The sequence below is a fragment of the Amphiura filiformis genome, chromosome 13 (assembly GCF_039555335.1).
Source record: "Amphiura filiformis chromosome 13, Afil_fr2py, whole genome shotgun sequence".
Classification (NCBI taxonomy): domain Eukaryota; kingdom Metazoa; phylum Echinodermata; class Ophiuroidea; order Amphilepidida; family Amphiuridae; genus Amphiura; species Amphiura filiformis.
Genome location: NC_092640.1, coordinates 64,574,407 through 64,593,414, shown reverse-complemented (window position 1 = coordinate 64,593,414; position 19,008 = coordinate 64,574,407). Strand labels below are relative to the sequence as shown.

Sequence of the window (19,008 nt, the reverse complement as noted above, 5' to 3'; positions counted from 1 at the left end):
ACTAATGAATAACAACTGAGACGAATATCGTCTCAGAATAACAATAACATGGCGAATGAATATTATAATAATTATACCAGCGAAAAATAGCACATGACTTTCAATATGATTATGAATTGGCATGAATGGCTAAATAAATGAAATTGATAAATGACTAATGGATAACAAATATCATGACTAATGTGAATTAAATAATGGCACATGACTTTCAATCATATGAGTATGAATTGGTATAAATGGTTAAATAAATGAAATTGATAAATGACTAATGGATAATATTGGTAATAATAACATGACTAATGAATATTGAAATAATTATACCAGCGAAAAATATCACATGACTTTCAATCATGTGATTATGAATTGGTATGAATAGTTAAATAAATGAAATTGTTAAATGACTAACGGATAACAATATCATGACCAACGAGAATTCAATACATTATAGGCCCTACTAGGGGAAATGGCACATGACTTTCAATATGATTATGAATTGGCATGAATGGTTAAATAAATGAAATTGATAAATGACTAATGGATAACAATATCATGACTAATGTGAATTAAATAATGGCACATGACTTTCAATCATATGATTATGAATTGGAATAAATGGTTAAATAAATGAAATTGATAAATGACTAATGGATAATACCCGGGATAATATTGGTAATAATAACATGACTAATGAATATTGAAATAATTATACCAGCGAAAAATATCACATGACTTTCAATCATGTGATTATGAATTGGTATGAATAGTTAAATAAATGAAATTGTTAAATGACTAACGGATAACAATATCATGACCAATGAGAATTAAATAAATTATAGCCCCTACTAGGGGAAAATGGCACATGACTTTCAATCATATGAGTATGAATTGGTATGAATAGTTAAATAAATGAAATTGTTAAATGACTAACGGATAACAAATATCATGACTAATGAAAATTGAAATAATTATACCAGGGAAAAATAGCACATGACTTTCTCTCATATGATTATGAATATTGGTACGGATGGTTAAATAAATAAAATTGATAAATGACTAACGGATAACAAATATCATGACTAATGAAAATTGAAATAATTATACCAGGGGAAAATAGCACATGACTTTCAATCATATGATTATGAATATTGGTACGGATGGTTAAATAAATAAAATTAATAAATGACTAACGGATAGCATTATCATGACTAATGAATATTGTAATAATTATACCACTGAAAATAGCACATGACTTTCAATCATATGATTATGAATATTGGCATGAATAGTTAAATAAATAAAATTGATAAATGACTAATGGATAACAATATCATGACTAATGAAAATTAATAATTATACCAGGGTAAAAATGGCACATGACTTTCAATCATATGATTATGAATTGGTATGAATAGTTAAATAAATGAAATTGTTAAATGACTAACGGATAACAAATATCATGACTAATGAAAATTGAAATAATTATACCAGGGGAAAATGGCACATGACTTTCAATCATATGAGTATGAATTGGTATGAATAGTTAAATAAATGAAATTGTTAAATGACTAACGGATAACAAATATCATGACTAATGAAAATTGAAATAATTATACCAGGGAAAATGGCACATGACTTTCAATCATATGAGTATGAATTGGTATGAATAGTTAAATAATTAAAATTGATAAATGACTAACGGATAACAAATATCATGACTAATGAAAATTGAAATAATTATACCAGGGAAAAATAGCACATGACTTTCAATCATATGATTATGAATTGGTATGAATAGTTAAATAAATGAAATTGTTAAATGACTAACGGATAACAAATATCATGACTAATGAAAATTGAAATAATTATACCAGGGAAAAATAGCACATGACTTTTAATCATATGATTATGAATATTGGTATATGAATAGTTAAATAAATAAAATTGATAAATTACTCATGGATAGCAATAACATGACTAATGAATATTAATAATTATACCAGGGAAAAAAAGGCACATGTCTTTCAATCATATTATTATGAATTGGTATGAATAGTTAAATAATTAAAATTGATAAATGACTAACGGATAGCATTATCATGACTAATGAATATTGTAATAATTATACCAGGGTAAAAATGGCACATGACTTTCAATCATATGATTATGAATTGGTATATGAATAGTTAAATAAATAAAATTGATAAACGACTAACGGATAGCATAGGCTTTACCACTATGCCGAAAAGTAGACCCGCGTTAAAGAGTGCTATTTGCTGACTTGTCTGGTCTATAGTTTGTGTGTTAAAGAAAGTAGACAAAGTATATGACTTGAATTAATAATGTGTGATACTTCTGTTACAAGACAATTCTCAAAATAAAATATTTTGATATTAATCCGCGATGTTATAAGGCCCGCCTAGACGTTGATCCACAAGCCTCAGCACACTTCACAGGTTGCCGCTGACCACTGCGTTTCAAACCATTTAACAACAACTCAGGGACCCGCAACCTCTCGCACCATAGTCAAACGCCTTGTCGACTAAAGCTAACTTGACTGCTATAAATGAAACGGACGCCTAGTATTTGAACACCTAAGTGTTCTGAACACATGCGTTCATAAGTAGGCTATATTGTTCAATTTTCCTCAAAATAGTATCAAAATATTATCTGTGGCGCGGCGCTTCTTAGTTTATTCAACATTTCACTCAAATAATCTAAAAACCAGGCAAATGTCTAGTCATACCTAAAACATCAATTTCACCATTTTTGCTTTTGAACGCTTTTTTCAAAGTGTTTAAAAATGTTGCATAAAAGGTGTTAAAGAATACGTTTTGCTCACGCAGTGTTAAGAAATTACTGCAACTGAACACTAGTGTTCAATATTCAATTGATGAACGCGTTTACGGGGACAGTGTTCAACAGTTCAGACTCAAATAGAGCCTTTCCAAGTAACAACTGGAGTGCTTCAGGGTGATGTGTTAGCACCATTCCTGTTCATTATCCTGGTAGATTACCTTATGAAGAAATCAACTTCTGGAATTGACACTGGGAGATACTGAAGGGATACAGCAGCCAAACAAAATTGTTTCGCTTGCCCAAGATCGCAATAGTTGGAGAAAGCTTGTAATCGCCTGCTCCACAGCCGACTGATGATGATGATGTTCAACAGTTGAACACAAACATGCGTTCAAATTCAAAATTGAACACAAAAAATATTTCTTGCAAACCTTTTTGCCAAATATTTTGTCAACACTAAAAAAACATTATGTTAGCATATTCACAGTAGGTTAGCAATAAATGTTTTTGAATTCTATGAAAACGTTTTAAACCCTTTATATACCTTTTATCATGTTTATATAACCCGACATTTAAACGTTTTCTGGCAACATTTTACGAATGATGTCGAAAACGTTTTATGTTTGCTGGGATTTCAGATGTTTTTGTTGACATTTTCGTAATTTTGGGTTTTTAAGGTTGAAAGTGTGGGGGGAACTAAGGGGATATTTGGGGTGGGCAAATGCCAACCCTACCACCCACTCCCCTGTTCTGATCACAAGTAATCCATTTGGCACCAGCAAATAAAAAATAAAAAATAAATAAATAGTCAATATTCCCTTTGAAGGTTTTAAAATTATTTTTGTTCTGAGAATACACATTAATACAGTTAAAGGAACATAATCATAATATTATAATATATATGATAATATGGCAATATTATTGTCACCTTAACAGAGCTGACCCCTTAAACGAAAACCAAATCTTAGAGCTTTTTGCACCAAAGGTTGCACAATTCAATTAACAAGTTCTTATATATTCTTGAATTTTACCTTTTTCCTTTTCTTTAACCATTTCTCTATATAAATAATATAGAATAACATTTTAATTCAAGAAAAGGGGTGAACAAGGGCCCAAAAAGAATAGAGGTTATCCGTGTTCTATAAGCTGCATATCCTACCAGCGACTCCTATACCTTGTTTAGGACTCTCAAAAGAAGGACCTACATGTGCAACCATGACTATTTCAAAATAGCCCGCCAAAGTCATGCAGGTAACTCCGAGGTCGTGCATTGAATTAGTTTGAATGAGGAATACTACGGGAACCAGTGCCTTTTGTTAGAAGTCACGCATGAGTAAAGTGGATAACCTCTATTAAGGGCCCTAAAACGCACGACGGTATAACAGTAAACATGCCGTTTATCGAGGCTACTCTACACTCTTAAAGGAGTTTCGTGATCCTAGCATCCTCTTTTTATGACAGTTTTCAGTAGATATCCCCAATAAAATGCTTATTCACTATATTTCAGCTGATTCCGAGTTTGCGCTTGCGAGTTATGCATGATTATGTGTATTACACTGCTATAGACAATGTGTTGCAGAACGAAATTCAAATTTGACGAATTAATCTGCAAGAAAATTTTTGGTACATAAACATTACAGCCAGAGGTTTCCAGTGGTATAAAAATCTCAACTTTTTTTTGAAAAAAGTGGGGGTGGGGGGGTGAGGTTGTAGATCACGAAATGCCCTTTTAACAGAATCTTTTCAAAATGAAATCCCGGGAATGAATTGGGTAATCTTGTCAACTAATGAGTTGGAGATCTTGTCAATTTGAATACTTTGTTAAAATAAAACGGAAACTATTCATTTTGATAAGATTGTCGGTTCAAAGTGATAATATACCTAATCAAGAGTATAATTATCGCATCAAAACGAATAGTTACGGGGAAAAAACGAAATAATACTAAATTAATGTATAATTATACTTGAAGAAAACAGTTGAGTCGAGTTCCGCACCACAGTGTCTATTTCTTTAATTCACAACTTTCATACTCGATCAAAATATTGATAAGTTGGTCTTTCGTTTTAGGTGTCAAAATTAAACGCATGTATCTCCCTTTAAAAGGGTCAGTTAAGGTCAGCTAAACACAACGTGAAGCACCGATAGCGGTCTTATAACAACCTGCCGCCACATTCAATTTAAAACAATCACCCAGAAAACAAATAGTCAACTTAGTAGAATAAGTTACTAAGTTTTAAAAAATGCGCGTAGGCTATTAGTTACAAAATGAGTCTATTATTATTCTTAAAGGAGTATTTTGTGATTCTAACATCCTCTTTTTATGGTATGTTTGAGTAGGTATCCACGAAAATAGTTTATTCCCAAATTTCAGTTGATTCCAATTTTGGGTTTGCGAGTTATGCATGATGTATATGAGTGAGTGGCATTGCTCCCACGTCGCTATTGGGTTATTCCAGAAAATAGATGCACACCCCCTAGAGAGGAGTTCGGATTTCCGAACATTTTGTCAGGACATTATTATTGGAAATCCAAAATTAGTTCTAAATTGGAAATCCTCAATTTGAGACGCTCATGTGGACAATTCCGTGATTTTTCATTCATTTAATTGAATTTCCACGCTTTTCCCAGTGAAATTTGGCAACTGGAATTCAGTCGTTTTCACAAGGCAAACATTTCTTTTATTGAAAAGTTACTTCTCTATAGGGGGTGTGCACTTATTATCTGGAATTGCCCATTTTCTGATAGTATTTTAGGCGTCGGCCTTTGTAGGCACAGTTAAAGGGGCTTTTCTTGCACAGCCTCATCTCCCCAATTCCTAAAAAAAAAAGTTGAGATTTTTATACCACTGGAAAACTCTGGTTACATAATGTTTATGTACAAAAATTTTCCTTCTAACTTGGTACATTTTTCTTCCACTTCGCTTTCGATATTAAGACCGTCAAGTCACCTGCAACTGTTACAATCGAGCAAATCGGCGTGGGCCTTCAGTGGCTTGCACCGTCCGCCGCACGGTCACTATAACCACCGCACCACGGGATATCATTCCGACACTGATGAAACTTTATTTTGTGCTCTCCGATAAGATGGAAAGAGGAAATTGTTAACGACAAGGAAAATATTATCAACTTAATGGATATGATGAGATGGGGTGGTTAAAAAGAAAAGTTAACCTTATTCGTGCGTGTGTATGCCTACCCAGGATAGGCCTACAGCAAGTTCAGAAAAATCACTTTTTACTTTCCAAAATATTTTGCTTCTACTAGAATGGTCACATATAAATTCTAAATCATCATATACTTTATTATTATAAGTACAAACGTGCTCCTAATTCACACTTAGGCCAGAAATTCGAATTTTGTACAGGAATAGCTATCCGTTGGCAACCAGACGGGCAACATTTTACTGCAGACGACAGGATTCATTTTTAAAAAAATCAAAAATTTCATAATTGTAAAATTGTATGACCATATTTGGAATCAGTATGAAAAATGCATTGAAATGAGTACAAACAAGCCTAGTATTGGTTCAGTGGTTCTTAAGATAGCTTTTGAAAAAACATCTAACTTGGTCTTTTTATGTTGAAGGGCCAGCACGCAGAGCTTTAAAGAGGCAAGCGCACCCTGTGCTTGGATCTGAAGTCAAGTCCCAAAATGCAATGCGATACAGATAGAATGGCAATGGTATGACCAACATTGAAATTGACATTCAGATCATGATGCGTTCTTATTCGCAATGCATTCTGGTATTAATAGGCTTTGTGAGCTGAGTTGGGGTCGCTGCTAAAAAGGCACGCACGCACGCGACGCTAACTATAATTTTAATAATTCGCCGACTACGAGGAAAATAACTTTTTATTGGCTTCATTTATATGAAAAATTTGCCCACTATGGTCCAGAACGATTGACCAAATAAATAAGGGAAAGGTCCAAGTCAACAGTATTGAAATTAAAATAATAGGCTTATTAAGCAGTCAAGTTTGTAGATTAATCAGTCCAGTTAGTGGCTCAAGAAGTAACGCATTATAATTATTTTAACACTCCGGTGCATTAGTGTTTGATCTGTTGATAATACCTGCAAGTTCGAGCCCCGGCGCAGTTTGTTCTCGTAAATAGCTGAGCTAACTTGAAATTTCCCTGTAAGAAACTAACTGCTTGTCTCGGTTACCCGAACCGTACGAGAACTTGGGGAGCTAATCCTACATTAGCTGCGATGGTTTATTGTGGCATAGACCCTGATTATGGTATGTATGGGGTGTGGGCTATTTAGCTGTAAATCCCGTCTGTTGCTGCCTGTGTCAGTATCTGAGACTAGTATACAGTATGGTGGGCCATATTTATTTATTTATTTATTTATTTATTTGGAAAACGCTTTTATAACAGCGGCACCCACCGTCTTGGTGGTGCATCCATATAACAAAAGTTAACAAGAATTAAAAGATGATACTGAAAGTATTTACAAAAGTTAACAATACAAACAGAAATACTAAAAAAGAATACTTAAAATACTAAAGTTAAAATACTAAAGAGAATACTAAGTTCAGTTGGCTTGCATTCATCGTCCGCCCGTGGGTCAAATGAAGTGGGGAAAATAGTGGCCAGCTGATTCCTGTCAAGTGTGGGTTTATGCCTATATCTAGAGCACTATAAATCACTGCGCTTTTTTGAAGAAAAAAAATGAAATAAAAGAGTAATTCTTTAATATCCACTCGTTAAATGTAACCACGCCACGGTAACATTTATAAAGGATACATTTTTCCACCGTAACGGGCAACATTATCATAACTACATTAGTACAGAGATACCACCCAGTTTCAGTGAAAAAACTGAAACTGGTGAGAAAAACCTGAAAAAGCGCGTAAATGCAGGCCAAAAAGCCCCACAACAGGCTGAAAATAAATAACGCGGGAATTTGGACTCACAAAAAACCTGAATTCAGGCTAAAACCGGAAAAGTGGCATCTTTGTTAGTAACCACTGTAAATAAATTTTGTTTAAATATATCATTTGGAACTACAATAAATCTCAACTTCGTGTTTAATTTACGGACACTTTAATATCGGCAGCATTGTTGGATGTAATGTATTTTTCACTCTTTCGCGAAAATGTTTTGCAAATATCCCAGACAATTTTTGGAAAAGGAGTACTTAATGAGTAATGTGGACAACAGTACAGTAAAACAATGCAACTATATATTATTGATTAATAGGATACAATCAGTTTTATTAAGTCACTTTTTCAACATTCAATCCAAGCTCTTGAAGCAAATTATTAAAGTAGCAAGCAAAATAATCAGAGACTAGAAAAAATATAGACTAATTATTACCTTAAGATTACAGAGACATGTTGTGATGGCAGTAATCCTTTTAATACCGGCCAGATAACAAGGACTGGGAGAGCTTTGGCTAATGCCCCTTGGACCTGGCCTTAAGGGTCCAATTTCTCGAAGCTTGGCTAGTGGTCAGGTTTCCTAAGCCAGCAGGTTAGCCCTACAAATGTGGATCCATTTTATTGATTTATCATTCTAGGTGATGTTACGATCTGAAATTGTACGCACTGGTATAAGACTAATTGGCTTTAAGCCTGATATCTTAGTAAGCTATGTTTCGAGAAACCAGCCCAAAGGGTCCTGATGCTAACATCACAGATGTCAATAGTTGGCCATTTGCAACAAGTTGCCTTTTAGGGGACCACTGATACAAGTTGAGCATTATGGAAAATATCCCTATCGATTCATTTCAGACGAAGATTTCATCTATGCGACAAAATATTTAACAAAACTCTTGAGCAATAGTATGTGTACAGTACATATCCCGGGTTCATATTCCACTTTGTCACCCTGCTACGATAATTGCCTAAGTCATTTTTTTGTCATTTCAAGAACAAGTTCAAAATATGGTTCAAGCATGTATTTAAAACAAATTTATTCACCCCCATCTTAGCACAAAAACAAATGATAATGAGACCAATTACAAGGAATTATCAGAATTGATTAGGGTGATTACGAAACTGATGCATGCTTGAACCATATTTTGTACTTGTACTTTTCTTATTTCTCACAAACTTGAAATTGCTTACCGAGAGGAATCTTTCATCCAGTATTCTCTTGGACGTCTTCAGCCCCAATATTTTGTACTTGTTCTTAAAATTACAAAAATTTAAGGTGTGTTTCATTCAAGTTAATCTTAAAGATTTTGATCATCGTGTGGACCGGATTATGTGGTACGGTGGGTGAAGTTCATTAAAAATATCTAAAAACAATCAATGCCCCCCCCCCATTAGTTCATAACCTCAGCCCTGATCCATACTTTATTTGATATTTCACTATGTCAACTGGATCAAGCTATTTACATCCTGAACCATGATCAAAATAATTGCCACACAATGTCCACGGATATGTCCTATCATTCCAAAAAGTGTGTGATTGAGTTACAGGGGAGTTATGTCACTACTTTGATGGGGAAATCGGCGTACCATAATCTCACTGTAAACATCCCAGCTACTATAACTCTTGTGGACATAAATATGGAAGTATCAACAATTTCAGCTGCAATTCTAACTCTAAATTACACATTGGACACATTGGACTGGAAAAATATTCCGCTTAATTGTACAATTAAAAGGGCATTTTGTGATCCACAGCATCATCCCCCCACTTTTCAAAAAAAAAAAAAATTGAGATTTGTATACCACTGGAAACCTCTGGCTACATAATGTTTATGTACAAAAAATGTCTTGCGGATTAATTCGTTTAGCAAAAATATTGTTGAAATTTGAATTACGTTCTGGTACACCAGAACGAAATTGCAACACATTGTCTATGGAGCAGTGTAATACACATAATCATGTATAACACAAAATCGGAATCAACTTAAATTTTGGGAACAGGATTTTTCCGTATGTATCTACTGAAAAATGTCATAAAAAGAGGATGCTAGGATCACGAAATACTCCTTTAAGTGTGAAAACACATCAACTTTTTATCAAAAACCTACTAACACCAGCAAACAACTTTCATTTTTTAACATAGCCATTTTTTCATGACAGGAGTCAATAATATTTAGAAGGGTTTGGTGCACTTCTCACGTCATATAAACATCTCAAAAAAAGTAACTAACCCCCCTTAAATAATAACCACTATTCAAAAACGGGTGATTGTATTACAAATCTGTAAAATGCGTTAGAAGCAGAATTTATTTCTGCACATTTTGACACCACATTTGCAGCAATTGACTAAATATTGACGTCACAGCGTACATTTAAATCAATGTGACCCAAGATTTGAAAGTTGCAGTAAATTGTATTGATTTTGCATTCAGTGTAATGGAAGGAAATCTGTGTAATGATATCTGGGTGCTTTTGTATTGTAAAAATTTGTATGTAAGTGCAACTTTCAAATCTGGACCTCACTACATTAAATTGACCGATGTTTTATTGTTTTCTGTGCTATCGTATCAAATGAGGTGTCAAAATACGCAGAAATAAATTCTGCTTCCAACGCATTTTACAGATTTGTAATACACTAACCCCTTTCTGAATAATGGCCATTATTTAAGGGGGGTTAGTTACTTTTTTTGAGATGTTTATATTTCACAACTGGGATCATCACATTGAACAGTACATGTAGATAGCATATCAAAAATAGCTTTGTTTATATCAAAGTTTTAACTACAATCGAAAGGAAAAACGCATCTATTGCTATGGTAAATTGCCCTGTAATGTTGTGCACAAATTAAAAGATTCCTCACGACATAGGCGGTGGAATTAGATAGCAATTTTCTTTGTTTTGCCTCATTTGTTCAGCTCAAAATTAAAAGGGGACATATGTGATAGAGAAAACTAACATTTTGTGGAAAAGAGAAACAAATCTATTTCTTATGGAAATGTCATAACATGTTATAACATGGCTTTAACTAAATTTGATTTAAGTAGAAATGTCATAAGTTACAATGGTCACATTGGACAGATATACATGAACGACAAACTACATGTACCAACACTCCATTTTGACTGACAACTGCCTTATTCTACAATCTCATACACTGCCATTTGAAATCAGCACATGAAAAGATAAAATAATTGATATATTTCAAAATAATTTGAAAAATTAAGAAAGAAAAGAAAACCAAAAAGGAAGAAATTTGATTTGTCTATTTCTAGCTCATAAAAGAGGCACAGTCCATATCCATGGCAACAACTGCAATATAGAGCACATTATCTTGCTAGTTTAGTACCCATGCACCCTGGTAATGAAGCTATTTACAGCACCGATTACAATTCTATCAATCAAGCATGCCACACAATATTATATCCGACTCATCTAGATTGACAAAAGTTAAATTCTATTATAAGAAATATAGATGTTTAGAAAACAAATACGTTGTATATATTTTGTAAATTCATCAGGAGTTTATATCATGCAAAACATGCAATTACAATAATTTGAAGAAAAAATATAATATATTGAAAAAAAAATGCGTATGATGAAGTAAAAAGTTCTGTCACAATTAAGACAATCAAAATTGTACAAAAGATTTATAACAACAATGACAATTTGGCATGAGGACACCAATCTTTTGATGGTTCCATCTTCATTCATAGGTCTAAGCAATTTAACACATTACATTGAGACAAAAAAATGCAGGGAACCGTTGGGGTTGATTCCCTGCAATTTATATCCATATACTAAACATGCATGCAATACTAAAATTACACTGAAATCAGCAATATTTTCAAACCACTTACATGCAACTCTTATCTAATTCATATTATTAAAACCACTCTCATGTAAGCTATCCACAATCATTACCTTCCTTACATGTACACTGCTCAAAAAATTCAAAGGATCGAACTTATTTACCGATATTTTTCAAAAAACAGAGAATTTAACAAGTAGATAGGCTTTCACAATGGGATTCCATAACAACTGATTTTTATTCGGGTGTGCCGTCGGATATCACATTACCGGTGCAGCCGGTCAATGTGTGAAAACTACAGTACTGGTGCAGCCAGTCACTGTGTGAAATTGGTCAAGCTTTCGTCAGATGTGGCTCTGACTTCATCAGGAAGTCAGAGCCACATTTAACGTTGTAAATCATTTCAATTTCTAGTGTTCAGGCAACCGACAGTGAGTACTGAAGTCCCATATCAATGAAGGACATGTTTAGTTAGCACCAGAACAAATCAAGAAAGCCTGTAAATTAGGACTGTCAGACACTGATCCTTCGAAATTTTTTAGAACTGTACATATTCAAAACTACTCTTAATAAAACGGCATGCAAATGCTTATTCCCAAATATCGTAATAGACCTTAACAACACTGATGTTAACAATAGCATTGATTTATAAAAATACACACCAAGTTAACCTTACCTACCAAATTGACTCCATTTGAAAATCTACACCCCCTGTGTGGAAGATTAAGGTAATGTCTTCTGTAGGGGGTGTATGGATTTCAACTGGAATAGCCCCAAAGTGGACTTAAAAGGGGACATATGTGATAGAGAAAACTAACATTTTGTGGAAAAGAGAAACAAATCTATTTCTTATGGAAATGTCATAACATGTTATAACATGGCTTTAACTAAATTTGATTTAAGTAGAAATGTCATAAGTTACAATGGTCACATTGGACAGATATACATGAACGACAAACTACATGTACCAACACTCCATTTTGACTGACAACTGCCTTATTCTACAATCTCATACACTGCCATTTGAAATCAGCACATGAAAAGATAAAATAATTGATATATTTCAAAATAATTTGAAAAATTAAGAAAGAAAAGAAAACCAAAAAGGAAGAAATTTGATTTGTCTATTTCTAGCTCATAAAAGAGGCACAGTCCATATCCATGGCAACAACTGCAATATAGAGCACATTATCTTGCTAGTTTAGTACCCATGCACCCTGGTAATGAAGCTATTTACAGCACCGATTACAATTCTATCAATCAAGCATGCCACACAATATTATATCCGACTCATCTAGATTGACAAAAGTTAAATTCTATTATAAGAAATATAGATGTTTAGAAAACAAATACGTTGTATATATTTTGTAAATTCATCAGGAGTTTATATCATGCAAAACATGCAATTACAATAATTTGAAGAAAAAATATAATATATTGAAAAAAAAAAAAATGCGTATGATGAAGTAAAAAGTTCTGTCACAATTAAGACAATCAAAATTGTACAAAAGATTTATAACAACAATGACAATTTGGCATGAGGACACCAATCTTTTGATGGTTCCATCTTCATTCATAGGTCTAAGCAATTTAACACATTACATTGAGACAAAAAAATGCAGGGAACCGTTGGGGTTGATTCCCTGCAATTTATATCCATATACTAAACATGCATGCAATACTAAAATTACACTGAAATCAGCAATATTTTCAAACCACTTACATGCAACTCTTATCTAATTCATATTATTAAAACCACTCTCATGTAAGCTATCCACAATCATTACCTTCCTTACATGTACACTGCTCAAAAATTCAAAGGATCGAACTTATTTACCGATATTTTTCAAAAACAGAGAATTTAACAAGTAGATAGGCTTTCACAATGGGATTCCATAACAACTGATTTTTATTCGGTGTGCCGTCGGATATCACATTACCGGTGCAGCCGGTCAATGTGTGAAAACTACAGTACTGGTGCAGCCAGTCACTGTGTGAAATTGGTCAAGCTTTCGTCAGATGTGGCTCTGACTTCATCAGGAAGTCAGAGCCACATTTAACGTTGTAAATCATTTCAATTTCTAGTGTTCAGGCAACCGACAGTGAGTACTGAAGTCCCATATCAATGAAGGACATGTTTAGTTAGCACCAGAACAAATCAAGAAAGCCTGTAAATTAGGACTGTCAGACACTGATCCTTCGAAATTTTTTTAGAACTGTACATATTCAAAACTACTCTTAATAAAACGGCATGCAAATGCTTATTCCCAAATATCGTAATAGACCTTAACAACACTGATGTTAACAATAGCATTGATTTATAAAAATACACACCAAGTTAACCTTACCTACCAAATTGACTCCATTTGAAAATCTACACCCCCTGTGTGGAAGATTAAGGTAATGTCTTCTGTAGGGGGTGTATGGATTTCAACTGGAATAGCCCCAAAGTGGACTAATTAAAATGTATATGGAACTGCTTGGCAATTGCTCCAATTACATATATATATATATAGAGAGAGAGAGAGAGACACAGAAAAAAAAAGATTATAACGTTACAAGACATTACTTTAACAGATGACTTCGCCACATATATGAGGAATATATATTCATATATTGGTGCACAGATTTCTGTACTAAATATCTCTTCGTCATTAAGTACAACATACAGTTTAAACAGATTGAATCAATCCGACTTTCTCTTAATATACCCCTATTTTACCATTTTTTTGTCTGAAGCGTACACAATGCTACATATTTTTTTACATGTAATCATCATAATTATTATAAGCATTTATACAGCACAACATACAATTTAAACCTATTGAATCAATACGACTTTCTCTTAATATACCCCTATTTTACCATTTTTTGTCAAAGCGCATACACAATGATACACATTTTTACAATCATCATAATTATTATTACACGCATTTATACAGCACTTAAGTACAACATACAGTCTAAACAGATTGTATCAATCTGACTTTATCTTAATATACCCCTATTTTACCCTTTTTTTTTGTCTGAAGCGTACACAATGCTACGCCTTTTCTACAATCATCATTATTATTAGCATTTATACAGCACTTTAAGTACAACATACAGTTTAAACAGATTGTTTCAATCTGACTTTCTCTTAATATACCCCTATTTTACCAATTTTTTGGTGTTTTTTTTGTCTGAAGTGTACACATCATTCACCATCATCATCATTATTATTACCAGCATTTATACAGCACTTAATTGGAACATAAAGTTAAACGGATTATCTCAATCCAACTTTCTCTTAATATATCCCTATTTTACAAACATTTCCATTTTTTTGCCTGAAGTGTACGCAATGCAACACATTTTCTATTATCATCATCATTATTATTATTATAAGCATTTATACAGCACTTAACTGTTTAAGTTTCAACATATGTCTCATACTAATCTGCCTTTTAATATATCCCTACCCTAATATACATGTTTTAAGCATATTATTATAAGCATTTATACAGCACTTAACTGTTTAAGTTTCAACATATGTCTCATACTAATCTGCCTTTTAATATATCCCTACCCTAATATACATGTTTTAAGCATATGCATTTTCTTTATCAACATCTTAATCATCATTATTATTACAAGCATTTGTGACCCCTCGGCACAACTGAGCCCTGAAGTCGCCAATCATCATTTTGAGATATTCAACCAAAATATTCTGCTTGAAATTAGCTTTAAAATGATGTATATCATGTCTATAGTACTTGACATTTAAGTAGTGAAAAATCAATAAAACTGTCAATAAATCCTTTGTTTCCTATTGTTTATTGTTAAGTTCGACGGAGCATATCTCAATAGTGGCACTGGCGACATCCGGGCTCAGTTGTGCCGAGGGGTCACATTTATACAGCACTTAACTGCTTAAGTTTAAACATAATATCTCATTCCACCTGTCTTTTAACATACCCCTAATATACATGTTTTAAGCATATGCAATGCTACGTAGTTTCTTTATCAACATCTTAATTATCATTATTATTACAAGCAATTATACAGCACTTAACTGCTTAAGTTTAAACAGCATATCCCATACCATCATCCTTTTAACATACCCCTAATATACATGTTTTCAGAACATGCAATATTATACATTTTCTTCACCAACATCTTGATCATCATCATTATTATTATTGCAAGCATTTATACAGCACTTAACTGCGACATAAATATGTTACAGAATGTAATTTTCTTTTAACACGTCCCTATTATACATGTTTAAGCATACACAATACTATGCATTCTTCATCATAATAATTTTATATTATTACAAGTATTTATACAGCACTTAACTGGAACAAGTTAACTCATTCCAAAATTACCCCATACCAAAATTTACTTTCTTTTAACATATCCTTATTTTACCAAGTATATAATACACAGTATCTCTGAGTACATACCCTAATCCACTAGATACCCCTAGCCTATGCTTCCATCACCCTAACCATTGCCCATTATCTTATCCATCTCGCCTACTACTACCAAGCTGTGTCATCTTACCATATTTGGCGACATTAGTCCGCATTAAATTTTATACAGTAGCTCAAAGCATTTTTGTTCAAGCCATCTCCTTACCCAAATACCCATTACCCAAACATTACACAATGTACATTATGTACTTCTATTCATAACCCTCTAAACCCGTAATTCTTGTAATAATGATCAGAGTTTTGCATTATTACCAACAAATCATGAAGCTACAACTACAACTAATCTTCATAATATCTTAAAAACAAACCATTTTGCTCAAGGTTGTTCATTATTTGAAGTCCACAGTATTCTTGACTTCCATTATACAGGAAGATACAACAAAACAATTTTTCTACGTTATTCAATTGGTTTCAAAATTTCCTAATTAATTAAGAGCATTTTCCTCAGATTTGCCCTAACTTGAAGTACCAAATTCTGAACTTGACCTACAACTTGAAAGTGTTTCTAGTCATTAATTACAATATATATTATACCCATGTTCATTATTACTAAGAATTAGTATTATGTTGAGATGTACAAGAGTTTATTAAGTTGTGTTCAATTTTATATATCATATCATATCATATCATATATCATATCATATTAAATCATATCAAATCATATCATCATCGTCCAATTTGATACCACATATTATAACAAAACATAACATAATCTGTTTATATGTTCATGAATTAACTACATTTTGCATTTAACAAATTTCTTCATAAAAAAGTTCTAAAAGTTTGGAGATGCCATTAGGTCCTCTGAAAAAAATCTAAAAATGATGCTGGAGATCTTAGGCCCTAGTGGGGTTCAACGGCAGCAACTACGCAGACCAGGAGGGAGCAAAAACCCCAACATTGTTGGGATTTAAACCCACATTTTCAACTATTACCATGAATTTTTGGGCTTTAAATGAAATCTTACAAATGATTACACATCAGCTTTGTGTATTATCATTTACAATTACCGAAAGTAAATTAAATGAATATGTAGAAGACTATATCAGTAAACTCCACACAAAAAAGCACCACACAAGCAGTCTTGAATATCTGCCACAGAACACCTGCCAACATGATACTTCAATGCGAATGGTCAGTGATGCACTCATAATGTCCTTGTAACACCTCTGAATTAAACACTAAATTGATTCAAAGCCTAGTAGAGGTTACATCAGGACAAGGGCGCTCTAACGTCCGTGTTGCCTGTAGTTGCTCAGCTACTCATTCTCAGGACGAGGGCGCTCTAACGTACACGGGGGAAGCTGCGAGCTTCAACAACACTTCCATGTTGCCTGTAGTTGCTCAGTAACTCATTCCAGAGGTCATGGGTCTGTAGAAGGTACTGATTACCTGTAAAAGCAAAATAACAGATAAATATAAATGACACACATTAAAAGAATGAAGCAAACACACTATGTAGCATAATAATACGCAAGTTACTACAAGATCTCAACCTTTACAGAGAGCCACTAGTTTTAAGTCTAAGGCAAGTATCAGGGGTGTGAGAGGCCTTATAAAAGAAAACGCATAAATTTTGGCAATAAAAAAAGAGGAAATCAACTGAAAAGAGGAACTCTCACACCCCTGAAGTATATATTGACCAGTATTTCTGTGTGCCCCCCCCCCACCGCCACAAAAGCGGCCTTTTCGGTTATCCGCTGCAAATTTCTGCCAAACTTGATTAGCTTGGGGCTTTGTGTTTCTTCTTAATGTTTATGCAGATGTGGCAAATGGATTTCAACTGGAATAGCCCAATGCCAACTTCAACATCAAATTCTACCCTGCTAATTTTGGAAAACTATCCAGTTACTCGGATAAAAGCAATTCTATCGTGGTAACTGGATAGTTGTCCAAGATTCTGCCTTCTGCAATGGCATTATCCTTTGAGTCTTACAAAGTGTCACATATGTTGAACAGTGCAACATTAAAATTTTCAAAATACAAATTCTGGGCCATTTAAAATTGATGAGGGCCTGCAGATTTTCAAAACCAGGGCTTGGATGGGCCCTACTTGGGAATTTGCTTGGAATTCCAAAATCTTCCAGAATTTTCTACTGTTTCTAGATGAAAACTGTTCAACCTGGGACAGCTGAAACAGTTAAATTTGGTTGGAATTCCAAAATCTTCCTTTTACACTTTACAATTCCTATGCGCTGGTAAAGTTATGTACAGGCTGAGTCAAAAAGAAGTAAACTCATGTTTGAGGGGCTGTAACTCGAGATCTTTAAGGAATCTGCTAAATATGAATATACCACTGGAAAGGGCAAATTCTACACGTCTAAATAAAAAAAGGAATTGTTGCAATTGCTCACAGCAAACTTAAGTTATACTCATTTGAATACAACATCCATTTTTCTAGCTGCCCACGGTTTCACTTCCCAAGTAGGGGCCTACCTATTATATTGATTGGTTAGGCGCGATTTTCAAATGCAAATAAAGTTCTGTGGCAGGTGTGGTTTCGATCAATAATTCCTACAAGTTAAAGGGCTCTTTTCAATATGAATTTTACCTCATTGCACTACATTATAATAAAACGGGCCAAATGACAATATGACACCACAATTTACCGCACGGGAACGCACGTTTCTGTCGACGAAGTATCATGAAACTAAGAGTCCCACTGAAGTTCAGAGTCTTTAGCGTCTTTTTCGTCTCCAATTTCCTACAGCTAACCGGGTTTCATGCAAGGGAGCATTATATAAGAATATGAACAAGCTCAATGTGCATGGGACACTAAGGAACAGACAGCCGACAGCTTCAGACAGACCACGATCTGCTAGATCACAAGTGAACATTGCTAGAGTTAGACATGCGTTACAGCAAGACCAAAGATCAGCTCAATCCTTTACCCAGCATTCCCCAATCAAGCTTCTGCCGGATAGTTCGTAAAGACTTGAATTGGTATCCCTACAAACTATAGTACAGTCATGGACTTTGTTGAATATTAATTAAAAGCAAAAGTTGTCTTTTCAACAATAAATCTTGTTAGCACTTTGCTGA

The 19,008-nt window shown here is 33.7% G+C and overlaps 1 protein-coding gene across 1 annotated transcript in view; it reads right to left on the bottom strand.

Annotated features, from left to right (window-relative positions):
* Positions 1–14,853: 14,853 nt before the first annotated feature.
* LOC140168648 (3'-5' exoribonuclease HELZ2-like) overlaps positions 14,854–19,008 on the bottom strand; it is a 122,069-nt gene continuing 117,914 nt past the window's right edge. Inside the window, 1 exon segment of the mRNA XM_072192059.1 lies at positions 14,854–17,358. Coding sequence (XP_072048160.1) covers positions 17,252–17,358 — 107 coding nt within the window. The 3' untranslated portion in view covers positions 14,854–17,251.